This window comes from Camelus dromedarius, chromosome 15 (assembly GCF_036321535.1).
Source record: "Camelus dromedarius isolate mCamDro1 chromosome 15, mCamDro1.pat, whole genome shotgun sequence".
Lineage (NCBI taxonomy): Eukaryota > Metazoa > Chordata > Mammalia > Artiodactyla > Camelidae > Camelus > Camelus dromedarius.
Window position 1 is genome coordinate 45,230,885 of NC_087450.1, and position 21,978 is coordinate 45,252,862.

At 45.3% G+C, this 21,978-nt stretch overlaps 3 protein-coding genes across 10 annotated transcripts in view; 2 read left to right on the forward strand and 1 right to left on the reverse strand.

The window, feature by feature from the left end:
- Positions 1-51: 51 nt before the first annotated feature.
- On the reverse strand, positions 52-5,766 carry SNX17 (sorting nexin 17). The gene is made up of 15 exons (XM_010991247.3): positions 5,481-5,766; positions 4,951-5,025; positions 3,835-3,952; positions 3,295-3,359; positions 2,903-3,013; positions 2,701-2,791; positions 2,463-2,550; positions 2,153-2,222; positions 1,773-1,865; positions 1,479-1,682; positions 1,246-1,371; positions 1,005-1,082; positions 781-855; positions 640-681; positions 52-546 (listed from the first exon to the last, which is right to left on the reverse strand). Exons 1-15 carry the CDS (start codon positions 5,541-5,543, stop codon positions 433-435), a joined length of 1,413 nt encoding a protein of 470 aa, XP_010989549.1. The 5' UTR covers positions 5,544-5,766; the 3' UTR covers positions 52-432.
- Positions 5,767-5,879: 113 nt separating this feature from the next.
- EIF2B4 (eukaryotic translation initiation factor 2B subunit delta) lies at positions 5,880-10,415 on the forward strand. 5 transcript variants are annotated; one of them, XM_010991244.3, is made up of 13 exons: positions 5,880-5,959; positions 6,337-6,380; positions 6,697-6,832; positions 7,026-7,232; positions 7,509-7,591; positions 7,789-7,880; positions 8,112-8,226; positions 8,429-8,505; positions 8,697-8,799; positions 9,028-9,155; positions 9,294-9,471; positions 9,870-10,050; positions 10,175-10,415. In XM_010991244.3, the coding sequence occupies exons 1-13, from the start codon at positions 5,929-5,931 to the stop codon at positions 10,372-10,374; spliced, it is 1,575 nt and encodes a 524-aa protein (XP_010989546.2). In that variant the 5' UTR covers positions 5,880-5,928; the 3' UTR covers positions 10,375-10,415. The 5 variants fall into 5 exon arrangements, with proteins under 5 accessions (XP_010989546.2, XP_031322619.1, XP_031322618.1 ...); XM_031466759.2 differs by having other exon boundaries at positions 7,029-7,232; XM_031466758.2 differs by lacking the exon at positions 5,880-5,959 and having other exon boundaries at positions 6,181-6,380; positions 7,029-7,232.
- A 3,575-nt stretch (positions 10,416-13,990) lies between these two features.
- Positions 13,991-21,978, forward strand: part of GTF3C2 (general transcription factor IIIC subunit 2) — a 32,836-nt gene continuing 24,848 nt past the window's right edge. For 3 of the 4 annotated variants that reach the window (XR_010384252.1, XM_064494657.1, XM_010991243.3), the window contains exons 1-2: positions 13,991-14,080; positions 21,601-21,871. Coding sequence is in view for 3 of the 4 variants with exons in the window: in XM_064494657.1 (XP_064350727.1) it covers positions 21,625-21,871 (247 nt within the window). In the remaining variant the exon portion in view is untranslated. Of the gene's footprint in view, positions 14,081-16,385; positions 17,576-21,600; positions 21,872-21,978 lie in introns of those variants that run through there. The other variant, XM_064494658.1, reaches the window with a different exon arrangement.

Genomic DNA, 21,978 nt, shown 5'->3' on the forward strand with positions numbered 1-21,978 from the left:
GCAGTCCATGCTGGGATGGGAGGAGCAGGGGCAGTGAGAGGGAACCGGAGGTAGGCAGCAGTCAGGCTGAGTTTAATGAGGGGGAGCTGGGCCAGACCATACACAGACCTCTGCCCATCCCCTTGGCTCATGGCCCCAAGAAGCCAGAAGCAGCCTTGGGGGAGCTATAGTTCCTCCCCAGGCAGGTAGCCATGGTCCCGTGGACTTTGTGCAAAATACTAAATGCTAATTTGGCATTGAGGGCCAGCTCTGAAAAGAGGGGACGATCCTGTGTGTAGCCAGCCTCAGGGTGGGGAAGAGGGGGAGGCCCCTGGCCAAGAGGAGAAAAGAGGAAGATAGAAAGGAAGATACCCCCGGCTTGGGGGATGCAGGCACAGGGCAAGTTTCTAAACATTCCTCCGGGATAGTGGGCAGACATCCAAGCACTGGAGATCACAGATCCTCATCTCCAATGCCCTCGAAGGCGAAATTGCCGTGGACATCACTGGCACTGGCATCTGTACTGGGAGTGCCAATCCCCCGCAAGCTCACGGCACTCAGCTTGCTCTGTAATAAAGGCAGGGTGGGGGGTCAGAGGGCTCAAGCCTCCCTGAAATCCCCTACAAACACCAACCTCACCAACCCTCGTGGGAAACTCACTGAGAGTTTGACCATGGACTCCCGGCTGGCATCAGGTGACTCCTGAGGAAGAGGAAGCAGAAGTGTCAGGGATTCACTGGGGGAGGTGAGGCACAGGCTGGGGGCTGGGGGCTGGGTTACTGACCAGGGAGAAGTACTTACAAGCAGTGGTGGGGACTTCACTGCTTGCTGGCTGTCTGAGCGTCTCAGAGTGCCTCCTACCCGCCGGCGCAGCATCTGAGGATGGAGATGAGATGCTGATAAGGGTGGGTTCACTCTCTTTGGGATCCCAATCCCTCCCCCTCCCTCTCAGGAGAAGCATCACACCTAGGACAAAAGGCAGGGAGAGCACAACCACTAGGTGCTTGGTCCACACTTGTACTTACCTTCCTGATACTGCCACCGGATTTCTTCACCATCAGTTCATCTACCATGGACTGCAAGCAGATGCTCATCATGATAGCCTGGGGACAAGGAGCGAGCTCAGCCTGACTAGAGTGTCATCCTGAGCCCAGCACCCCTAAGACAAGGGCTCCCACTCACATGGAGTCCTGGAAGCCCTAAACTTGGGTATCTAAGAGAGATGGTGCAATGGGCTCCAGAGGAGGCCTGAGGGTGGGCTCACACCTGGGGGCTGGTGATGGTGACCCACTGGAGCCGGTCCTTGCTCATGAGGTATTCAAAAGCCAGTTCCAGGCGTACTTCACCTCGGCCCCGGCCTGGGCTGCTTGTGCCTCCACTAGGCAATGGCACCTGGGAGACGAAGGGAAATTTGGCTGAGTGCAATCTGCCTCTCTCCCTGAAACTCAAGCCTTGCCAGGCCTCCATCCCAAAGGCCTTCCCCTCCTACCCCAACTCACAGAGGAAGTGACCCGCCAGCATCGCATGCGGGTGACCCGGAAGGAGCCTTCACGGAGTTGCTGGCCAGGCAGGCGGAGCTGGAGGCTGAGTTCACTGTTGCCTGCGCTCACCACCACCGGACAGTCCTTCTCCGGGAAGTCAGCCACACAAGCATCAAAGCGCAAGTAGCCGTAGTGCCGCAGTGTCTGGGCCAGCCGCAGGAACTGAAACCCAGTCGCCATGTAGGATGGGTCAGGAGGGGAAGTAGGGCAGACCAGACCTCCCTTGGAGGGAGACAGGGAGGCAGGGCTCACCTCTTTCTTGGAGACCTTCTCTTGCAGTGATTTGAGCTGTCGGTGCTGCTCCTTGGTGACCAGGATCCACCCACGCTCAATGTCTGATACTGTCTACAGTGGAGACAAGGGCAGGGTGGTTCAGGGCTCCCAGTCAGAAGTCCAAAGAAAGTGTCCAGTTATCTCTGGCCAGCCTGACCCCTAACCCTACATCTGAGCATTGAGTCCTTGACCATATCAGCTTACAAAGTAGGGAGAGTAGAGGTTGTGCCAAATGCCCTGAGAGTAGTCTAGGAACTTCCCCATGAACTGGGAGTAAAGACATGAAAGAATTTTTTTGGTTGAGTGGGACATTCAGAATCATTCTCAGGGGAAGGGTTCTGAGGCAGCTCCAAGCTCACCTGAGCATAAAGCAGGTTCAGGCCAACCCGGTTCTCCATGACATCGTCATCATAGGCAGAGTCCCAATAACTGTGAGGCCAAGGGGTGGAAAGGGGTAATGGGGCTAAGCTGGGGGAAGGCAAAAGGTAGAATGGAAAAGGGGCAAAACAGGAGCAATCTCGAACTATCAGGCCAATGGTGATACAGTGGGAGGAAACTTGAGAGGCCTGGTAGAAACACCCAGCACTACCCACTTGTCCAGATTATTCTGTCTCAGTACATGGCCCCATAATGCAATCCAGCACCTCCCTCCTCCAAGCCCAGCCTGACCTCTTCCTTAGCACAATCTTATACTCTTGACTCCGAAGACTGGTAACAGACACATAAGGCAGCTCAAACTCTTGCAACTTCCGTACAACTATGATTTAAAAAAAAAAAAGAAGTCATGAGACTCAGGAGAGGGAAATCAAGACAGAAGCCCTGAGGAAATGCCACATTACTAGGGGAGACAGGGAGGCAAATTCACTACTGGAAACAGAGCAAAGCTGTAAAGTCCAGAGAAACTCACACGAAAAGGCTCCATCCTCTTTTTCTCGAACTAGAAAGAGACTAAAGTATCCAATCAAATCATCTGGAAGATCCAGCTTTGCAGCCACAGCCTGGGGACAGGGAAGGAAGTACGCTCATTATACTGGGTGGTTCCAATCACCCCAAGCCTGGGACCCTGGGGTGCAGGGGGTAGGAGGGGCAATGCAAAACAAGCACCTCACCTCCAGGACGTCCTCAGTCTGATCGGAAGTTAGCACATTGACCAGAACTTTCTGCCCGTTGCTGAGCAGCACTTCCAAGGAGACCTCTTCTGTGGGGACCTGCTGTGTCTCCTGGTTGTGAGCATACACAGAAATGGTTGGCACCTCCTTGTTAACAACATGTCCACCATCCAGCTCTGACCCCTTCCCAACTCTCTACTTCTAGGTCCCTCTGGTGCCTTTATTCTCATCTGCTTAATTACAGGTTGGGTTTCCTTGATTTAATTGGTACAGCAGAAGCCCCTTTCCATTAAAAAAAAGGTGCCAGGGTGACTCTCCTGTAGCCACCTCATTGAAATGTGGCCCTACAGAGAAATCTTTCCCTTAAATCTTTGTCCTACCCAAACCCTTACCTGCTGTGCCCGACGCAGGAAACTATTGAAGGTCTCACTGCTCCCAAGCAATGGGTCTTGCCGAACTGTGGGGACAAGAGAATGATGTTCTAGTAACTTAGGATTTTCTCTTGGCTTCCCCCAACTCTCTTCTTGGTTTGTCCCCCAGACCTCATTTCCTGGGCTGATGGTGGCCTGCCACATCTCCCAGTTGGCCTCACCTCACTCATTGTTTGCATAAATTCTTCACCTGCCCTGCCCTTGGCTACTATGTAGGTGAGTCCAGTCTACAAAACTAGGGAATAAGGTTCACCTAAAGTACATCATACAAATTAAGTTCTCCCCACTGATCGAAATTGCTTTAAGACTATTTAGTGTTATACTACTATTTCTCATAGATGTCAGTGCCCAAAATGCTTTCCTAGTACCTAGAGCATCCTTGCCTGCTATTTACTTTTGCTAATTAAATAATAGACCAAACAAGAGGCTTCCCAGATCTAGAAATTACTTTAGAACTTTCTATAGAACAGTGTCAGCCTAAAGTCCCCTCCAACCACTCACCAGCTTGCATGTACTTCTCTAACTGCTCTCTCCTCTGTTCTACCTCGGCAGGTGTCAGAGAGAAAAGCTTCTTTGGGGGAAATGCAGGAAGCACATTGGCCCCATATTCCTTCCGAAGCTATTTGGAGAAAGAGATACAACTCTTCACACAACACAGCAAATGAGAAGAGGCACTCCACACTCAAAATGTTCTCTTGGGCTCCCCTTCCCTCTCCTCAGTCCCTGCTCCCCTGCCTACCCTGGTCATCCAGGAAATGATTCCTTTGGCAGAGGCAGCATCCCAAGGGAGCTGTTCTTTCTGGTCTACAGTGTATAAATCAGCCCCTTCACAGCATAGGGAGGGTTTGTTTAGGCCAGGGCCTAGGGAACCCCTTGATTATCAAGCAAGGCTTTGTTCATTGAACCCTCACAGCAAGCAAAGGGCTTTGTAAGGGAAGTTTATGTGTACAAACAGTTAAGTAATAGCTAAGTATGTTCACAAAGTATCTTAGGACTTAAAGGGACTTTGCAGATCAAGGAATCCATTTTTCAGTTGTGGAAACTGAGGCCCAAAGAAATCAGGGAACTTGCTCAGGGTTGCACAACTAGTTATCAGTAGAACCAGGACTCTGTATCAAGTTAAACAGAGCTCACAATCTGGTGAGAACAGAGAAACATTACATCACAGACACATAAGAATAAATGAAACACCTACACCCACTCAGGTGAGTCAAGGAACACAGAAGGAAATTGGTGAATGGTTTGTATGAGCAGGGAAAAGAGTTTCAAGTTGCAGCTCAGATGACAGAAGGATGTTTTGGCAGCGGAGGGAGGAAGGTTGTCGTTTCCTCCATGCACAGGCAAAGGCAGTGTACAGGCTGTGTAAGATGGGAGCAGAGAAGCAGGAAGGAGGACGTGAGTATAGGGAGGAGCAGTTAAGAGTGGCAGACATTAAGCTTCATAGGGAGTTCCCCGGAAATGTCAGACGATAAGATAAAGCACCAGATCCTCCCCTGTGGCAGTGATTAAAGGGGAACTACATCCTACGGGAAAGCGACGAGGGGGAAAATGGAAACACTGATGCCCAGGTGTAGGAAAAGGCTTGAAGCTGCCTCAAGGCAGGGGTGCTAGTCCCACCTGCTCGTGCAGCCCCAGGAGCTGGCTGTAGCGCACCCGACAGTGCAGAACTCCATTCACGTGAATGTTATAGGCCTGAGGACACAAAAGCAGGCAAGCATTTTAGGGTCGCGCGGTCTGGGCGACCCCCTTGAGAACCCTGGCCGGAAGTTGCTTGGCACAGCTCTTCCTGAGTAACGTGCCGAGATCTTCCAAATGTTTGCCAGTCTGTTTTCCCCGGAGCCAGGTCCAAAAGCGGAAGGACCAGTCGAGAGGGAACCCCGTGCGCTCGAGCTGCAGTCTTCCTCACCAGGAGGCCCGCCAAGTCGCCGCGGCCCAGCCGGGGTAGGCGACGCGGCCAAACAAAGGACCTACAGGAGCTGGGGCGATCTCTGGACGAATATGAGATGTAATACAAGCTCCCGGTGAGGCCGTCGGGGTCGGCGGCCTGTGACCCAGGCCCGAAAGGTGGTGGCCAGACCTCGGAGGCCACTCAGGGCTCCGGCCCGTTATCCCCGCCCCTGCCCCGCCGGGCTCCGGCCGCTCCTCACCACGTAGGCGGAGCCGCCGCTGTCCCCGCTGCGGGACTCGGTTTCAGGAATGGAAAAGTGCATGTTCCCTGCGGCAGGGCCCGGCCGGGCTCCGGACTGTGAGGGCCGCAGCGGCTTTGCACGCTCGCCTCCGCTACTCAGGGCGTCCCCGCAGCCTCGCTCGCCATTTTGGGGGGGTTTGGGATCGGAGGTGGGAAGGGTGGGAAGGGACGTCGGCTCTGAGGCGTAGCGCCCCCGGTATCCTGGGATCTGTAGTCCAAACGGCTTGCGTTGACTGTCGGGACTGCAAGCCCAAAGCTGAGATGGCGCTTATCGCGACCCGTAGCCCTCGACGGCGCCCCAGTGCATGTCGGGGCTTGTAGTCCTTGGGGCTGCTCGCCGCGGGTGTCGGCCCAGGGGGCGCTGTAGTCCCTGGGACCGCGGCGGGCGGAGCTTAGGACGGAGGGTGATGGCTGCCGTGGCTGTGGCTGTTCGCGAGGGTGAGTGAAGGGCCGGGCACATAAGCAGGTACGCGAGCTGACGGGCTCCGGATGGCTATTGCTGGGCTCTGAGCCCCTCTGGGCCCTGTCGTTCGGTTCCCGCGCCACGCCGTTCTCTGGCCCGTACTGCCTCGGGCGCACTCCGCGCCACCCACTGGCCTGTTCCCGCGGGAATGGTGCGTTCTCCCTTCTCTCCCCCTCCCCCTCCCCTTTGATCTTGTCGCGCACTGCGTCCCCACGCGGATCCTTGGCTCGCCTCCCACCTGGTGGCGGAGCCGTGGTCATGCCGACCCAGCGGCCAGCTGCGCGGAGTACGAGTCCCCCTAAACCCTCCCGGAGTCTGTCCGGCTCACTTTGTGCCCTGTTTTCTAATGCAGACTCGGGATCTGGGATGAAGGCGGAGCTTGCTCCTGGGCCTGGGGTAAGTGAGGGTGCCCTCCTAAATCACCTGTTAAGCGCTACGCAGTAGGCTGTGTACTTGATTCCTCCACAGCCTTCATCCCCGCTTCACTTTATTTCTCAGTAAAGTCGGGAGATTTTACAGAGTTTTTTTCAACCCTAACGGTATGATTCTGACCCTGGAGGAGAAGCTTTGATTTCTGTGGGTTGTAAGCTTTTAACAGGTAGCCGGTGACAGGGAGGATTAAGGACCTTGTGGGAATCTTGTAAGTATTCAGTATTGTTTATTCATTTTTGGAATTGTTGGGGAAGAGCATTATTCTATGTCTGTGTCTTAGGCAGGAGGGAGGGAGATGACCCAAGAAGAGAAGCTGCAGCTTCGGAAAGAAAAGAAACAGCAGAAGAAGAAACGCAAGGAGGAAAAGGGGGCAGAACCAGAAACTGCCCCTGCTGTATCTGTAGCCCAGTGTCAAGGTGCGGCGGCTCTTTTAAAGGGCTGGGTGTGGAGCTGGTAAAGGAATATGGTGGGAGAGAAGAGGGAGAGATAGGACAAAGTTGGTTTGAGCAAGTGAAGAGAGAAGAAGTTTAGATAAACAGGAAGAGAAGCTTTGGCTGGGCATAGATATTACCTACCTGGGGCTGGAGCACTTCTTCCTGCTACCTTTAGTAGGCCAGACCAAAGACCTGCCAAGGCTGGACAGTCAGTTGGGCCCTGTCAAGGAGAAAGTTCCAGCAGGTCGGAGTAAAGCTGAACTTCGAGCTGAACGTCGGGCGAAGCAGGAGGCTGAGCGGGCCCTGAAACAGGCAAGAAAAGGAGAACAAGGAGGGCCACCTCCTCAGGCCTGCCCCAGCCCAGCTGGAGAAACCCCCTCAGGTATCTTCCCTTCATTTCAAGATCTTTGTTGATCCTCATTCCTATGTTAGCTCAGGCTTCCCCACAGCAAAACAGCTCTCCTCTCCTATTCTTCACCTTGGTCCCCAGAGTTCACAATTCTGTCCTCAACCTCATCCTACCCCTGTTTCTTCTAATACTTCTTTCTCACCTGTCTTCCCACCCCGAATCAAATTTTTCTTGGTGTCCTTTATGCCCTGAAAGTAAACTTCTCCTTATCACCTACAGTGTCTTGAAAACATGATTGTTGTCTTCTAGAAGTGAAGCGTCTACCTGAACACGCTCAGGCTGATGAACTCACACTTCTGAGAAGGCTTGTTAAAAAACCAGAGCGACAGCAGGTAGGAAGTGGCTTTGATGTGTGGCCAGAAAGAGCCTAGGGAGATGGGATAGAGGGAGGAAAGTTGCTTGGGGCAAAGTGGGATCCTGGAAAAAACGGGTATTTGGGTCAATGAGGACTGATTGTTTACTTCCTTCCCAGCATCATCCCATAGTTGTAAACTCTGGGCTGTTGGTCCTATTCCTCTGTTTTGTCAAGGTTCCTACACGAAAGGATTATGGATCCAAAGTCAGTCTCTTCTCCCACCTACCCCAGTACAGCAGACAAAACTCTCTGACCCAGTTTATGAGGTAGGATCTTATGAAATTTTAATAGCTTTTAAGTTCGAGAAGTTTCATTAACTGTTTTGAAAGTGACTGGAAACCTGAGATAGGATCTGTGGGAAGAAGCATGAACACAAGGCAGAACTAGAGGAAGTGGGGGTGTCTGTGCTAGTGAAGGGAGTTCCTTTTCATCGGGGGCGGGTGGGCAGTAGGTGCTCAAGTTCCCTTGCAAAGTATGTGACACCGCCATCCCATCAGCATCCCATCCTCTGTGATCCACCCAGCCATGGTGCGGCTCGGCCTGCAGTACTCCCAGGGCCTGGTCAGTGGCTCCAATGCCCGGTGTATTGCCCTGCTTCGTGCCTTGCAGCAGGTATGTCCCGCCCTGTTCCCTCTTATGACCCAGCCTCATCTTCCCCACCACTACCCCGGCTTCTCTCAGCCAAAGTAATTTCTGGGGGGAAGAGGGAATGACTCCACCCTCGGAAGACTTTGCTCAGTGAAGCTAACCCTATCCCCCTTTCAGAGACTCTTCTTAGAGGGCATTTTGCTGATCAGTTTGTGTCCCCCTATAGGTGATTCAGGACTACACAACACCTCCCAGTGAAGAACTCTCAAGGGACCTAGTGAATAAACTGAAGCCCTACTTCAGGTAAGGAGAACCACTGCATGTCTACTCCCATCTCCCACCTTGCTCAGTCCTTTTCTTAGACCTGTTTTCTTGCTCTTCTACCTCAATTTTCACTTTCCTGTTTTCTGTCTTCTTTTTTAAGAAATGTTTTTGAATGTGAAAGCTTTGTGAGTTGTGAAGAGTTGCACAAATGTAAGGTGTTGTTGTTGTAGCTTCCTGACTCAGTGCCGTCCCTTGTCAGCGAGCATGTACAACGCCATCAAGTTCCTTAACAAAGAGATCACGGGTGTGAGCAGCTCCAAGCGGGAAGAGGAGGTGATGAGTATGAGGAATGAGCAAGGCATGCACCCGGGGGATAGAGCTAGAAACATGTTCAGGACTCCCAGGAAGGGGCCACGCTCTGGTCTGCCTCGTCAAGGGTTAAGGAGGTGGTTGGACGATGTGACCTGGGCCCCCTTTAGGCCCATCATTAGACATATATTCAAGAATCTGAGGGAAAAAATGTGTCCATTTCTTGTCCTCTAAGTATCTTACTTCATTTAGGCTAAGTCAGAACTTCAAGCAGCCATCGATCGATACGTGCAAGAGAAGATTGTGCTTGCAGCTCAGGCAATTTCACGGTTTGCTTATAAGAAGATCAGTAATGGAGATGTGATCCTGGTATATGGATGGTATGGGCCAGGCCCTATGGCTGAGAAAATTGGGGAGTGAAGTGATCTGAAGAAGGGACTGCCCCTTTGCCCTTCAAGAATGAGCTGATCATCAGTTAGTGACATTTATAACTGAATCCTCCTCTCCATTCACTCCAGCTCATCTCTGGTATCACGAATTCTTCAGGAGGCTTGGGCTGAGGGCCGGCGGTTTCGGGTGGTAGTGGTGGACAGCCGGCCACGGCTGGAGGGAAAGCATACGCTACGTTCTCTGGTCCGTGCTGGGGTCCCTGCCTCCTACCTGCTGATTCCTGCAGCTTCCTATGTGCTCCCAGAGGTGAGGGCAGAGGAAAGGGTCTCCAAAGTTGGAGTAAAAGGGTGTTATAATGATAGACATTATCTCAGTTTCCCAACATTGTGATTATTTAGAAATATTAGAGTTTTATAGCCGTGTTTAGTAGGAAAAACATCTATGGCATATTATACAACATGTCTAGCTATTACAAAACATTATATTAAACTAGCAATCTTTAGAAGGGAACAGGACAAAAGTAACTTCAGAGTTTAGTTTTCCTGTGGGTGGTCCTATGGATCAATGTCAAGTGTTTTCCAAGGGCCATCGTTAAGATTTGTTACTCATTGTGTTAATATTGCTGTCGTGGGTAGGAGGTGGGAATCTTATTCTGTATTGATCACACATGACATTTTTTTTCCCCTCTCTACTCTCCAAAATAGGTTTCTAAGGTGCTATTGGGAGCTCATGCCCTCCTAGCCAATGGGTCTGTGATGTCACGGGTAGGGACAGCACAGCTGGCCCTGGTGGCACGGGCCCATAATGTGCCAGTACTGGTCTGCTGTGAAACGTACAAGTTCTGTGAGCGTGTGCAGACTGATGCCTTTGTCTCTAATGAGCTAGGTAAGGAGGCCCAGGAGGCAGAAGAGATGGTTCCAGGGACCTGAGAAGATTTGGGAGGGAGAGGGGAGGTTAAACTACAGATTGTTTTATGAAAGGACATAAAAGGGTACACCTCCCATTGCAGATGACCCTGATGATCTGCTGTGTGAGCGAGGAGAACGTGTGGCCCTGGCTAACTGGCAGAACCACTCATCCCTACGGTTGTTAAATCTGGTCTATGATGTGACCCCCCCAGAACTGGTGGATCTGGTGATCACAGAGCTGGGGATGATCCCTTGCAGTTCTGTGCCTGTTGTCCTACGAGTCAAGAGCAGTGACCAGTGAGTGGGGAGGGAAAGAGGTCAATAAATGACATACTCCCTGCACTCAGCATCTCTGCTGCCTTTTATCTCTTTTAGCATCACCACCACTTAGGCTAGGAGTCCACACTCCTCAGCCCTTCTTAGCACGTGCTCCCCACGTCAGACAAACCTTTATGTAGATGCTCTCAAGTGATTAGCTCCATGCCAGTGCTTTGGGGCCAAAGTGAAGGTCAGTAGGGAGACCAAAAACTATCCAAGTCATACACCATTTATTGAGCATCTGTGTGCCATCCGCTGAGTTTGATATGAGTAGGAGTATGATAAGGACAAAGAAGAATCCTGTCCTTAATATTATTATTATATTAATATTTATACTAAACCAATACATTGATGTTTATATTAAATGATTACGTGTACTTTGTATCCTTAGTATTGAGTACTTACTGCATATCAGAAGGTATTCTAGTCCCTTTCTTATACATATAGGAAGATTAATGCGACTCTATGAAGTGAGATTTTACAAATGAGAAAACTGAGGCACAGAGAGGTTGTTATTTGCCAAGGCAACACAGCTAAGGCACAGAGAGGTTAAGTTACTTGCCTAAGGTAACACACTAGCTAAACTGGCATGTGATGTCAGGCATTCTGGATCTAGAGACTGCCCTTAATTTTTATGCTACCTGCTATTAAGTAGCAGTCATGATGGAGGAAGACAGATTATGTCCACACAATGAGATAAATTCTACTAATAGTATGAATAGAGTTCCTTGGAAGCAACCAAGGATGATGCCAGATCTAGTGAGGTTGGAGAAGACTTCACAGGTAACCTCTGACCTAGTCCTTGAGGGATAAGAAATTTCCCAATTGGAAAAGAACCGGAAGGCAGATCAGCAGAGGAAATAGACAGAATAGGCCTTACAATGATTGGCCAATTCCATAATATCAAGTAGTGTGGTAAAGCTAGAACTGAGGCTTATGTGGAGAGTGAGTGATAAAGCTGCAAAGGTAGGTTGGATTGGGTCCAAACTGTGAGAGTCTAACCATGTGCTTAGCCTAGAAAAAGGAGAATCATCTGCTTTGTGTGTGTTTTATTAAAAAATTTTAAGCAGCACGGAAGTACAGTGAACTATACAAAGAATCCCCATCACTAAATGCAGTAATTACCAAGATTTGCTACAAATGCTTTCTTTTTGTTTCCCTTTTTTTCCTTGCTGAAGTTACCTTAGAGCAAATCCCAGTCGTTACATTATTTTACTCCTATAAACTTCAGGGTGTCTTTAAAAAATATGGAAATTTACCGTATCATTATTACACTTACTAAATTCTTCCTTAGTGTTGTCCAAGCTGTAATCAGATTTCCTTGTCTCAAAAATGGCTTTTTACAATTGGTTTGTTTGAATCACGATCCAAACAAATCCTTACATTACATTCGGTTATTATGTCTTACATTTCTTAATCAAAAGCAACCTCCCCAGCCCCCTTCTTTTCTCATGACATTGACTTGTTCCAGAAGCTAGGTTTATTGTGTTTCATACTGCCTCGCATCAGGTTGGTTGGTTCATTTTCAGTGATGAGTGGGTCCAGGTGTTTTAAAGATTCCCAACAGACTCATTTAGTGGTTTCATCCACTGTTGATTGTTGCCTGAATTACCTCATTAGAGGATGCAAAATGGTAATTTTTCCCCTAATTCTATCATTCCGTATTTATTAGCTGATAATCTTCTATAAAGAACTCCATCTTATCAGCTATTATTCTGAATTACAATTCATACTGGAAAGGCAGAATAAATGCTTAATTCTTTCCTTTTAATTGCCAGTTTTCAAGAATTGATCAGTGGTTACTTCCAGTGGCATATAATGAGTAGTTGAATTTTTGGCTTTCTCTGTCTTTATTTAAAAAGATCATTATGAATTCATAGTTTTTTCTTTTTTAATATTGAGTCTACCACTCAATCATCAAAGTTAAGCAGAGGTTCAGTGGGGTTAGCTCTGTGCTTTAGAAACTTAACTGGTAGAGATTAGAGGCAGAGAAACAGATCAAAAAAAAAAAAGATTGTCTATCAATCAAAACCACAAATGCACCTAACTTTGGTGTAGCAATTAATATAGGAATTTATGCTAGCCATATAGTTGCACATTTGAAGTAAGGTAGATACAGGGTTATTTATAGCAGCCTTGTTTATAATTGCAAAAGACTGGAAACCACCTAAATATCCATTCATATTAACAAGGGACTAACTAAATTATGCTACATCCATGCAATTACATACTAAGCAGTCATAACAAAAAGTAAGGTTTTTATGTACAGAAACGGAACAACCTCCAAGGTATGCTCAGTTAAAAGGTCCAGGACTGTGTATAACTGCTGTTTGAATTAAAAGGGGAAAAGATATACATGTATTTGCATGTGTATACAGAAAATGTCTTGGGCCTGTAACAAAAAACTGATTGCCTTTGTGGATGTGATCTAGGAGACTGGAGACAGGTGGAAGGGAGTCTTCACTTCATACTCTGTATTTTTGAATTTTGAGCCGTGTGAGTATCTTATTCCAAAAATAAATCCAAGTATTAATACAAAAAAGGTTTTGGAATAGTTCACATCAAATATAGTCTAATCTGAGGCAACAGAGTGGAGAGGAGTCATATTTGTTGATTACAGAAGTAAATGCTTGAAGCTGACAGCTGTCCATAGGACAAATATTGAAGATACGATTTACTAGAGGAACTGCAGCCTCAACAGCGCCCAGTTTTGCACTCTCACAAAGGAGTCGGTCCTAAGCCACAGCACAGCCTTGGCTTGTCTTTAAAGGCCCCTTAAAGAGAATGGGATGGGAGTCCTTTTGCTCCAGCTTTTAAATCTTAGCTAGCTCTTCCCATGCTTTTCTTTTAAGTTTTATGGAACCAGGGGGATTTCATAGGTGAGATTTGGGAAGAGAAAGATTGGTTTACCCCAACCCTTTCGTGTCCAGGTATATATTCACCCTGAACTCTCCTACGGCGTCACCATGCCAGGCTTTTCTACTCCTGCTCCTTCCCCTGCCCGTCCTCTTTCCAAACCCCCTTTTATTGTGTTTCTGTCTCGGATTCATCTTTGACTTCACTAGTGGCTGGATCTGCTGGGGGCTGCTCCGTGGCGGAAGCCATAGTCGTCCTCTGACTGCCCGAGGCAAGGATTCCTTTGTCTCCCAGTCTGTCTTCGGCTCTGACGGCGCCGGGGTTGCCGATAAAGACTCACATCAGCCCGGCCCTGCCCGCCACGGGCCTGGTAGTCTTGACAGAAAGCCAGGAGTCAGCGCTCGGGAGCAACACCCAGGCCTGGGATCCTACACTCGAGGCTGGTGTAGGGACCGCGTGGGAACCCTGGGGGCGCGACGACCGTCAACGCGCAGGCGTCAATCTTCCCTTCAGGACACTGCAATTCCCATAAGGCCGTGCAGCGTCCCCGACGCCACTAAGGCCCGAGAGCTGCGCCCACTCCAAAAGGGCTCGAGGACGCTCGCCGCACTGCATTGTGGAACACCCAGTCTAATAGAAAACGTCCTGGGGCACAAACTCCTCACCGAGCCCACATATTTACCTAGTGCACAGGGCGGGGGGGGGGGGGGGCAGGGAGGTGGGAGGGAGTGAGGGACGTCAACGAAGAGTAGCTACCAGATTTCGTCATAAAACGGCGACCAGACAGGCGGCGCCATCTTCGAACTTGGACTTCCGGAAGGACTTTGGTGAGGGTGAGTGTACCGCAGTGGGGTGTGCGGGGCCCCGCGATTACTCCTCCCCCTTCTTTTTTGGTAGCACTAAGATGTTGGGAACCAACTCCCGACTCCGCTTTCCCCCCCCTGCACAGCATCGCGACCTCCAGTCCCTGAGCGCCTACGGAAACCGTCATACTCCCCACCTCCTAATCCACTGGCAACCGTGCATCCCCCATCTCTGCTATCCGCGGGTCTTGCCTTCTTTCCCCACGCGGTGTCGGTAACACTGCATCCTGTGTCCCGGCCCCGGCGCTGCTACATTGCGTCCCTCGGACTCTGCGAACCTACTGTAGTCCTCAACCTTAGAAAACTCTGGGCTTGCCCCACTCACAGGCTGGTGGTAAAAGCTACCCCCAAGCCCAGGACTGAGGAAGGGCAGACGGTCACCCCTAGAGTGGTAGCGGGTCAGTCTCCTCATTCTGCTATGTTCCAGTCTCTTCCTCCTTGAGACTCTTCTAACCTTGGGGGTTGTGCCCCGCGCGCTGCAACCCCATTGGCGCAGACAAGGGCCAGTTATGTTTCCCTGTCTAGTCCTTTTATCCCGCGGCAAGTTGGCTTTCTGTTGGTGAAGTGAGAGGTGGTGACTTCAGCCTCTCCGTGGTAGCTCTGTTAATGGGTTGCAGGGTATGGCCAAGCGTCTTGGCCCCAGCGGCATATTGTTACACAAACTCAAGTCATTCCTATGCCTTCGTCCCTTTTTGCCATCACTTCTTATCAACTGCAGTATTTAAAAAAAAATAATTTTCTTTAAATTCATATAATTTTAAGGTTTAAGTGCTTTAGTCTCGATCTAAGTAAGCAACAGCAAACCCATAGGTTTCATGGGCTGATTATAGTTTTTAATGCAAGTTAAAAACACAATTAGTCAAATAAAATCGTTCATTTTTGTATCACAGAAATCATCTTTCATACCACCAGTTGTACCATAGGAACACTTTGGGAAACGATATATTAGACCAAACAGTGTGTGTATAGTAAAGTAATTCTGTACTTGAGGAACAATGTTACCTAGTCATTTTCCTTGTTTGGGAAGATCAGGCTGGCAGCCTTGGAGCAGCATGAGAACCAGACAAGTTGGGGGGCAGATGTAAAATTTTATGAACTCTAGTACACATTTACTTAACATCCTTTACTTGTGTGCAGAACGTGTGCTGTAAAGTCATAAATGGAAATTCACCACCACACCCTGCTGCTGCCTTCAGTGAGAAGTGATTCTTTATAGAGATTCTTTTACCTTGAGAAGTTGTTCGATCAACACAGGTTAATTATTGGACTTACCATGTACCAGATTCTGGAAACAGTAGTGAATCAGATAGGCAAGATCCCTATCTTATGAAACTTTCAGGGAAGATAGATATGAAATACGTAAATACTCATATCTCTTATCAGAAGGAAATTCCAGATGGACTAAAGCGCTACATGTGAGATTCAAAACTAGAAAAATTATTGGAGGAAAATAAAAGAGGATATGTTTGTATCAGTGGGGTAGGAAATGCCTTTTTAAGACACAAAACAAACAGAAGCCATAAAGGAGAAGATTGAGAAATTTAACTTATAAAATTCAACTTAAGTTTAGCAAGAAAGATTATAAACAAAGTTTTTTTAAAAAATAGATATGGAGAGAAAATATTTGCAATGTAAATAACATAACATAACTCCACAGATCAGTGAGGAAGAGATCAATTTGTCCTATAGAAATATGGGCAATTTATGTGTACAGGCAATTCATAAGAGACATAGATGTCCAGCATATAAAAAGAAGTTGCTAACTTCAATTGTTATCAGGACAGTGCAAATAAATACAACAGGGAAGAATTCTTTCACCCATCAGATTGGCAAAAATTAAAGATTGACATGTGTATGGTAATTAAAATGGGTAAAACCCATTTTTACAGTTAGTGGAAGTATAAATTGATTTTCATTTTGGTGAACTCTTAGGCAATATCAAATTTTGAAACATGTATACCCTTTAACCCAGTATAGTAATTTCACTTCAAATGATTATTTTAGAAAAATTTTAAAGAAATTTGAGTATGTAAGAGTTATTGTTTCTATTAAAACTAAGTCGAAACATGACAGATACACGAATGTGTTTTGTTTTTGTTTTTGTTTTTTTAATGGAAGTACTGGGATTGAACCCAGGACCTTGTGCGTGCTAAGCACCCACTCTACCATTGAGCTATACCCACCGCCACAGATTTTATTGTTATTCTCTATATTCTACATATATTTATTAGTATTTTGTATCAACTAAAAATTTTATAAAAACAAGTCTAAAAAAGAAAGCAAACTAAATTGAATACTTTGGAAAGACAAAAGTGGTGAGTTCGCAAACAAGCAAAGAAGCTGCCAAATTGATGTAAGACATTAAAAGATTGAGGAAATTTTGTAAAAATCTGGGAAGTTACTGCATTTCAGTTGCTTCTCAAGAAAGGAGAATGTTTCAAAAAATGAGTGCTAAATAGCCTTGGTTCTGCTGAAAGGTCAAGTTGAAGGAGAATGAGAAATGTCCATTGGACTGATTGACAGCAATTATTGAGTTGGGAATGATATCCTAGTTAGGATGAAGCAGGGTAATTAAAACATCAAGAGCAGGCAATTCTTATAGTTTCACTGTGAGGAGGAGGAGGATATTAGCTGGAGGAGAAATATGGGTTGAAGGATATTGTATTTGTGTTAAGATGAGAATTAAAAACGTATTTAAATCCTATTTGGAAGGAGCCAATGGAAAGGAAAAGGATAAACTACTCCAGTTTCCTTGGGTGGGCTGGAAGGGGACATGGGGCTAGAACACAAGTGGAAGATTTGGCCTTAGAAAGTGGATGAGGGGCTCAGAGGCAGGGAGTGTTAGGTTACTTGACAAGAAATTGAAGTATATTTTTTTGTTTTTGTTTCAGAAATCTCAGGCTAAGTCACCTGCTAAGAACCAGGTGATCAGACATTGGAGGATAAGAGGGTATGGGAGCTAACTAGAGACAAAGTGTAATTGCTGGTACTCGACAGCTTAGATGCACACATGGAGAAGACAGGTGGTTTGTTCATTCAGGGCTTGAATTTTGCCATGCCCGTGGAACAAAAAGGCAAAAAGAAATGAAGGTCATAATATGAACAAGAGTCTGATTAAAATAAAGGAGTCTAAGCTAGTGGGATGTGACTGACATAGGGAGAGATTGAAGAGATCAATGGTTGGTGTATTAATCCAATTGAGGAATAGATATAGTGATAGTAGTTGAGCAATCTAGCTATAATGATGGGAGGTTGTGATCAGATAGTGGATGTCTTAGTGATTTAGAGATTAAAAGGTTTTATATGATGACACGCTACAGGGGTCACAGTGGAGTGAATAGCAGTATTAGCTGAATGTTATGAGCTTCAAAGGAAAAAGGTTTTTACTAGATAGGGAGGACAATTGGTCAAGAAGTGGCACTGGAGAGGAATTGAGAAGACACTGATCCCACTTTCTACCCTGTGGTAAGTGGAGTATGAGAGAATGAGCAACCTCCACTTGAGAGCCTAGAAAGCTAGAAATTTCATTCTTGGAATTTTTCTATCCAAGATTCTGAATATGATTTAGATCCTGCCAATCAAATATGCTCTTGAGGAACTCATATTTGGACCTGAGTTTAGAGGGGAGGCAGGCCAGAAGACATGTATTTTCCTGGTGCAGATTGTGGCGGTGGTATGGTTCTGGGTATGGTTCTGGGTCTGAGCCAGAGAAGAGTCTCAGTTAGTCACCTGATTATTGCAGAGGCAGCTTGTTTATGGAGCCATCATCTACTACAGAGGCTTCTTGATTCAGCTGGCGGCTCCCCATCACAGCATAGGAGAGGCTATGTGGTTCTTGAACCAGCAGCTGTAAACAGCTTCTCAATTTGATGAGCACTTGTTCCTAAACTTTTTCCCCCAACCCTTCCAGTGATCCTCTATGCAGATCATTCTCAAACCTGAGTGTGCATCAGAATCATCTGAAAGGCTTGTTCTAACACGAAGTGCTGGCCCTATCCCAGAGTTTCTGATTCAGTAGGTCTGGGGTAGGGCTGGAAGTTTGCATTTAACAAATTTCCAAGTGATGCTGATGCTGCCAGTTCTGGGACCATACTTGAGAACCACTGATGTGAACCATTTGCTACATTGTAATAAATCCCTTTTGGCTTGAGCTGGCTAGAGAAGATTCTGTTCTGTGCAACTGAACTGTGACCAATATGGAGGTCAACAATCATTCACATCTTCTCTGTCCTTATCTACTTATCTCTCAATGATTGAAAGAATGATTAGGTCTTATATTTCCTGAATATTTTGCTTTGCATATTTGATGGTATGTTATTTAATGTTTAAAGGTTCATGGCATATATTTATATCTTTTATAGGATTTGAAGTTTTATTCATTATAAGGTACTCCCTTTTTGTCCCATTTAATACTTCTCCCCTGAATTCAACTCTGCTATTACTATAAAAACTCCTCTTTTCTTTTTGTTTACATTTACGCTATATATTTTAATTCATCATTTTTCTTTCAGCTTTTTGAGTTCCTTTGTTTTAGACATCTCTTAAAAACCACATAATTGTTTGGCTTTTTAAACCAATCCAAATCTTTATTCTTTCTGTTAATGGATGAGTTTATCTGATATGGTTATTGTTATAATGCATGTTTTATCTTGTTTCTGTCACCTTGTGGGTTTTTTCCCCCTTGTTCTTTTATCTGTGTATTTCCTTTATTTTCGATCTTTTGTTATGTGGTCTTTAAAAAAATTCCTTCTGGTTATTATTTTACTGGATATTTTGGAAGCAATATAGTATTACTGTTTTTAGTTCTATTAAACCCCTAAATGGTATTAATAAGCCTATATTTTTCAATTTGTCAACCTTAGAAGTGATATTAGAATACTTCTTTTGCCCTGATCTACTACAGTCAGAATATTGGCATTTTTACATTGTGGAGCATTGAAATTTTTTGGTTAGAATCTGTTTTATATCTGTTGTACCCACAGTTATTTAAACTCAAATGTTGTATCACTGGGTTAAATCCTTACTACAAGTCTTTTAATACTACAATTTCTTCATTGGGAACTTCTTTATATTGATTTATCTTTCATTGACTAAATTAGGTTTTCAAGTGGACTTTTATTTAAGTAAGTGGGCTTAAGTCTTGTAATTCCTAGCAACTTGCATATTGACAATGTCATCGTGTCTTTACATGAATGACAGTTAAGTAAAGAATTCTCTTGATCCTCAGTGTTTCTTTATCTTTTGGCATCAAATGTTTCTGAGAATTCTGAGGCTGAACTGATTTTTTTTTCCCCTTTTGTGGGAGAAATTTAGTATCTTCACTCAGATATTTCTTGGTCTTAATGATTCTTTATTGATTTTTGTTTCCTTTTACATCATAAGCCCTTTTGATCTATAGTCTGAGGTCTTCCTTTATTTCAGGAAAGTATGTATTCTGTTTTTCATTTTAGGAAGTTTTCTTTTGTTAGGTTTTTGAACATTTTTTTCCTGTTCCCATTTTTCTTCTCTCTTCTTTGTCTCCCCACTTTCTCTTTTCCATCTGTATCATATTCTCACTAATCACCTTATTTTCTCTCTTTGCAATCTGTGTGGTTTTTCTCAAACACATCTTTCATATCACTGATCTGTTTTAAGTAGTATAGTTTCAACATTTTGCCTCTCCTCTGGTTTTCATTTCTTTGATTTTATTCCTTTATTCTTTTTTTTTCCCTTATGACTGCCAGCTCACTTTTTACCTTGCCATTGTTTTATCTCTTCTTTGATCTCTCATTTCTTGGGTTCCATAGTCTCTTTGGCCTTTTTGAAAATACAGAAGTTTTTCTTGGAAAATTTCTTGTTTTCTGGAGTATTTCTTTGAAAGAGGATTTTTCATCTTCTTTCATTTGTTTATATCCTTTTTATTCTTTCTATAGTAACTATACATAGGTCCCTTTGGATCCTTTTTGCTTATTACTAATTTTGAATGGAGTAGTTCTCTCAGGGCTTGCTATTTATGGAAGAACAATGTAGGTGGATTCTCAGTGACCACTGTTTACTTTGGTATTGTTATGTTTTGTCTTTAGCACATGATGTTTCATTATATCCTTAGCACCTGAATTAGAGGGTTGGCTGTTGTTATAGTTTATAATCTGCTTAGACTGTAGCTTATTCAAGAGAGAGAGTTAGGAACTTTAATTTGTATATTTCTTGTGGTATTTGTATTAGCTCGTTTTCCCACTGAAGTTGATAAATTCTTTATCCTTTATAGACCTGTGGGGGTGTTCCTTTCAGAATCTGAGCTTTCTCCCCTTTTATTACAGACAAGTAGACTATTGTGGACCCAAACTGGGCCTTTGCAGAGTTCTGCGTTGCTTGGGTTTTTGGTTTGGTAATCAGTGCTTTGTGTATCTGTCAGTTTTCTTTGGATTGTGGTTGCACAGCTGATTTCCTGGGTTTGAAGAAAATGAAGATTCATGACCATTTTTTTAGTCCATTCTTCAATGTGGAAACGGTCTCTTAATGTAGTAGGATATTCCTTAACTCTCTCATAGGCTTCCACCTACCTCATCCTGCTGGAAGATTGCTGGCAGGACACTAAAGAACTCTTTTACTTATTATTTTTTTGTTTGTTTGTTTTATTGAAGTATAGCTGATTTACCATAGTGTGTTAATTTCAAGTATACAGTGAAGTGATTCAGTTATCCATATATATATTTATATTTTAGATTCTTTTCCATTATAGGTTGTTACAAGATATTGAATATAGTTCCCTGTGCCATACAGTAAATCTTATTGTTTATTTTATATATGTATAGTCATATTTTATTCTTAAATAAATCTGTACCTTGATTGATTCACAAAGATAGATGTTTGCTCAAGTCGTCTACCCTCCTTCAATTTGATCTAAACTTTATAGTATCTGGCAGCTATTCTTTATGGTCTATTTTAGAAACTTGTGGCCCTTCCCTAGATTCATAACAGGTGATCTTTTTTTTTTTTTTTTCTCTCTCTCTCTTTTTTTCTTTTCTTTCTGTTTTTTAGTTTTTTTTAAGTAGGAGATGGTGATTCATTTCATTGGGTTTCAGGGAGAGGAATTAAATAATTGTCCATTCACTTTAATATCCTTACAAGAAACCTTATGAGCTTTATTTAAATTAAACCATATAAATAAAGCAGTTAGTACAATACTTGGTACGTAGTAAGCGTTTACTAAGTGGTAGCTTTATTATTTATTGTCAGCTCCACTAGCATGTAAGTTTCTTGAGGGCAGGGTCCTCTTCTGTCTTGCTTACTGCCATGTTACCAGTTTCTAGAATAGTGCCTGACATGTAGAAGATGTTTCATAATTATTGTTGAGTAAATGACCAGGAAGCTTGGGTTTCTGGTTGGCAAGGAAGGTGGAGGGAGGTTGGGGGTGGGGGGTGGTTGTGAGAAAAGACAGGAAAGTAGAAAAATCTGAACTAGTGCAAATAGCTTTTATCTTCTACTCATTTGTATGTCTCTGTATGCAGGGGTGGCCATTTTAGGGGGTGCTGATGGATACCTGCGGGGTCGGCTGTGTTGCCCTGGGGGAGGCCGGCCCCGTGGGGAACATGACTGTGGTAGACTCTCCCAGACAAGAGGTGCTAAACCAGCTTGATGTCAAGGCCTCTTCAGAAACAACCAGTGTGGAGGCTTCCATAGAGATGTCATTACCTACCCCTTTGCCTGGATTTGAAGATTCTCTTGATGAGAGGAGGCTCCCTCTGGAGCAGCAAAGCTTCTCCAGACTGGAACAGCAAGGTATGTACTTTGACCCTTCAACTTTTTATCCCCCCAAGCTCAGCTTAAAATGAATGAGAGCAGGGTAACCTCATAGGATCTTACAAACCTGGTGTGGTGTAATCTAT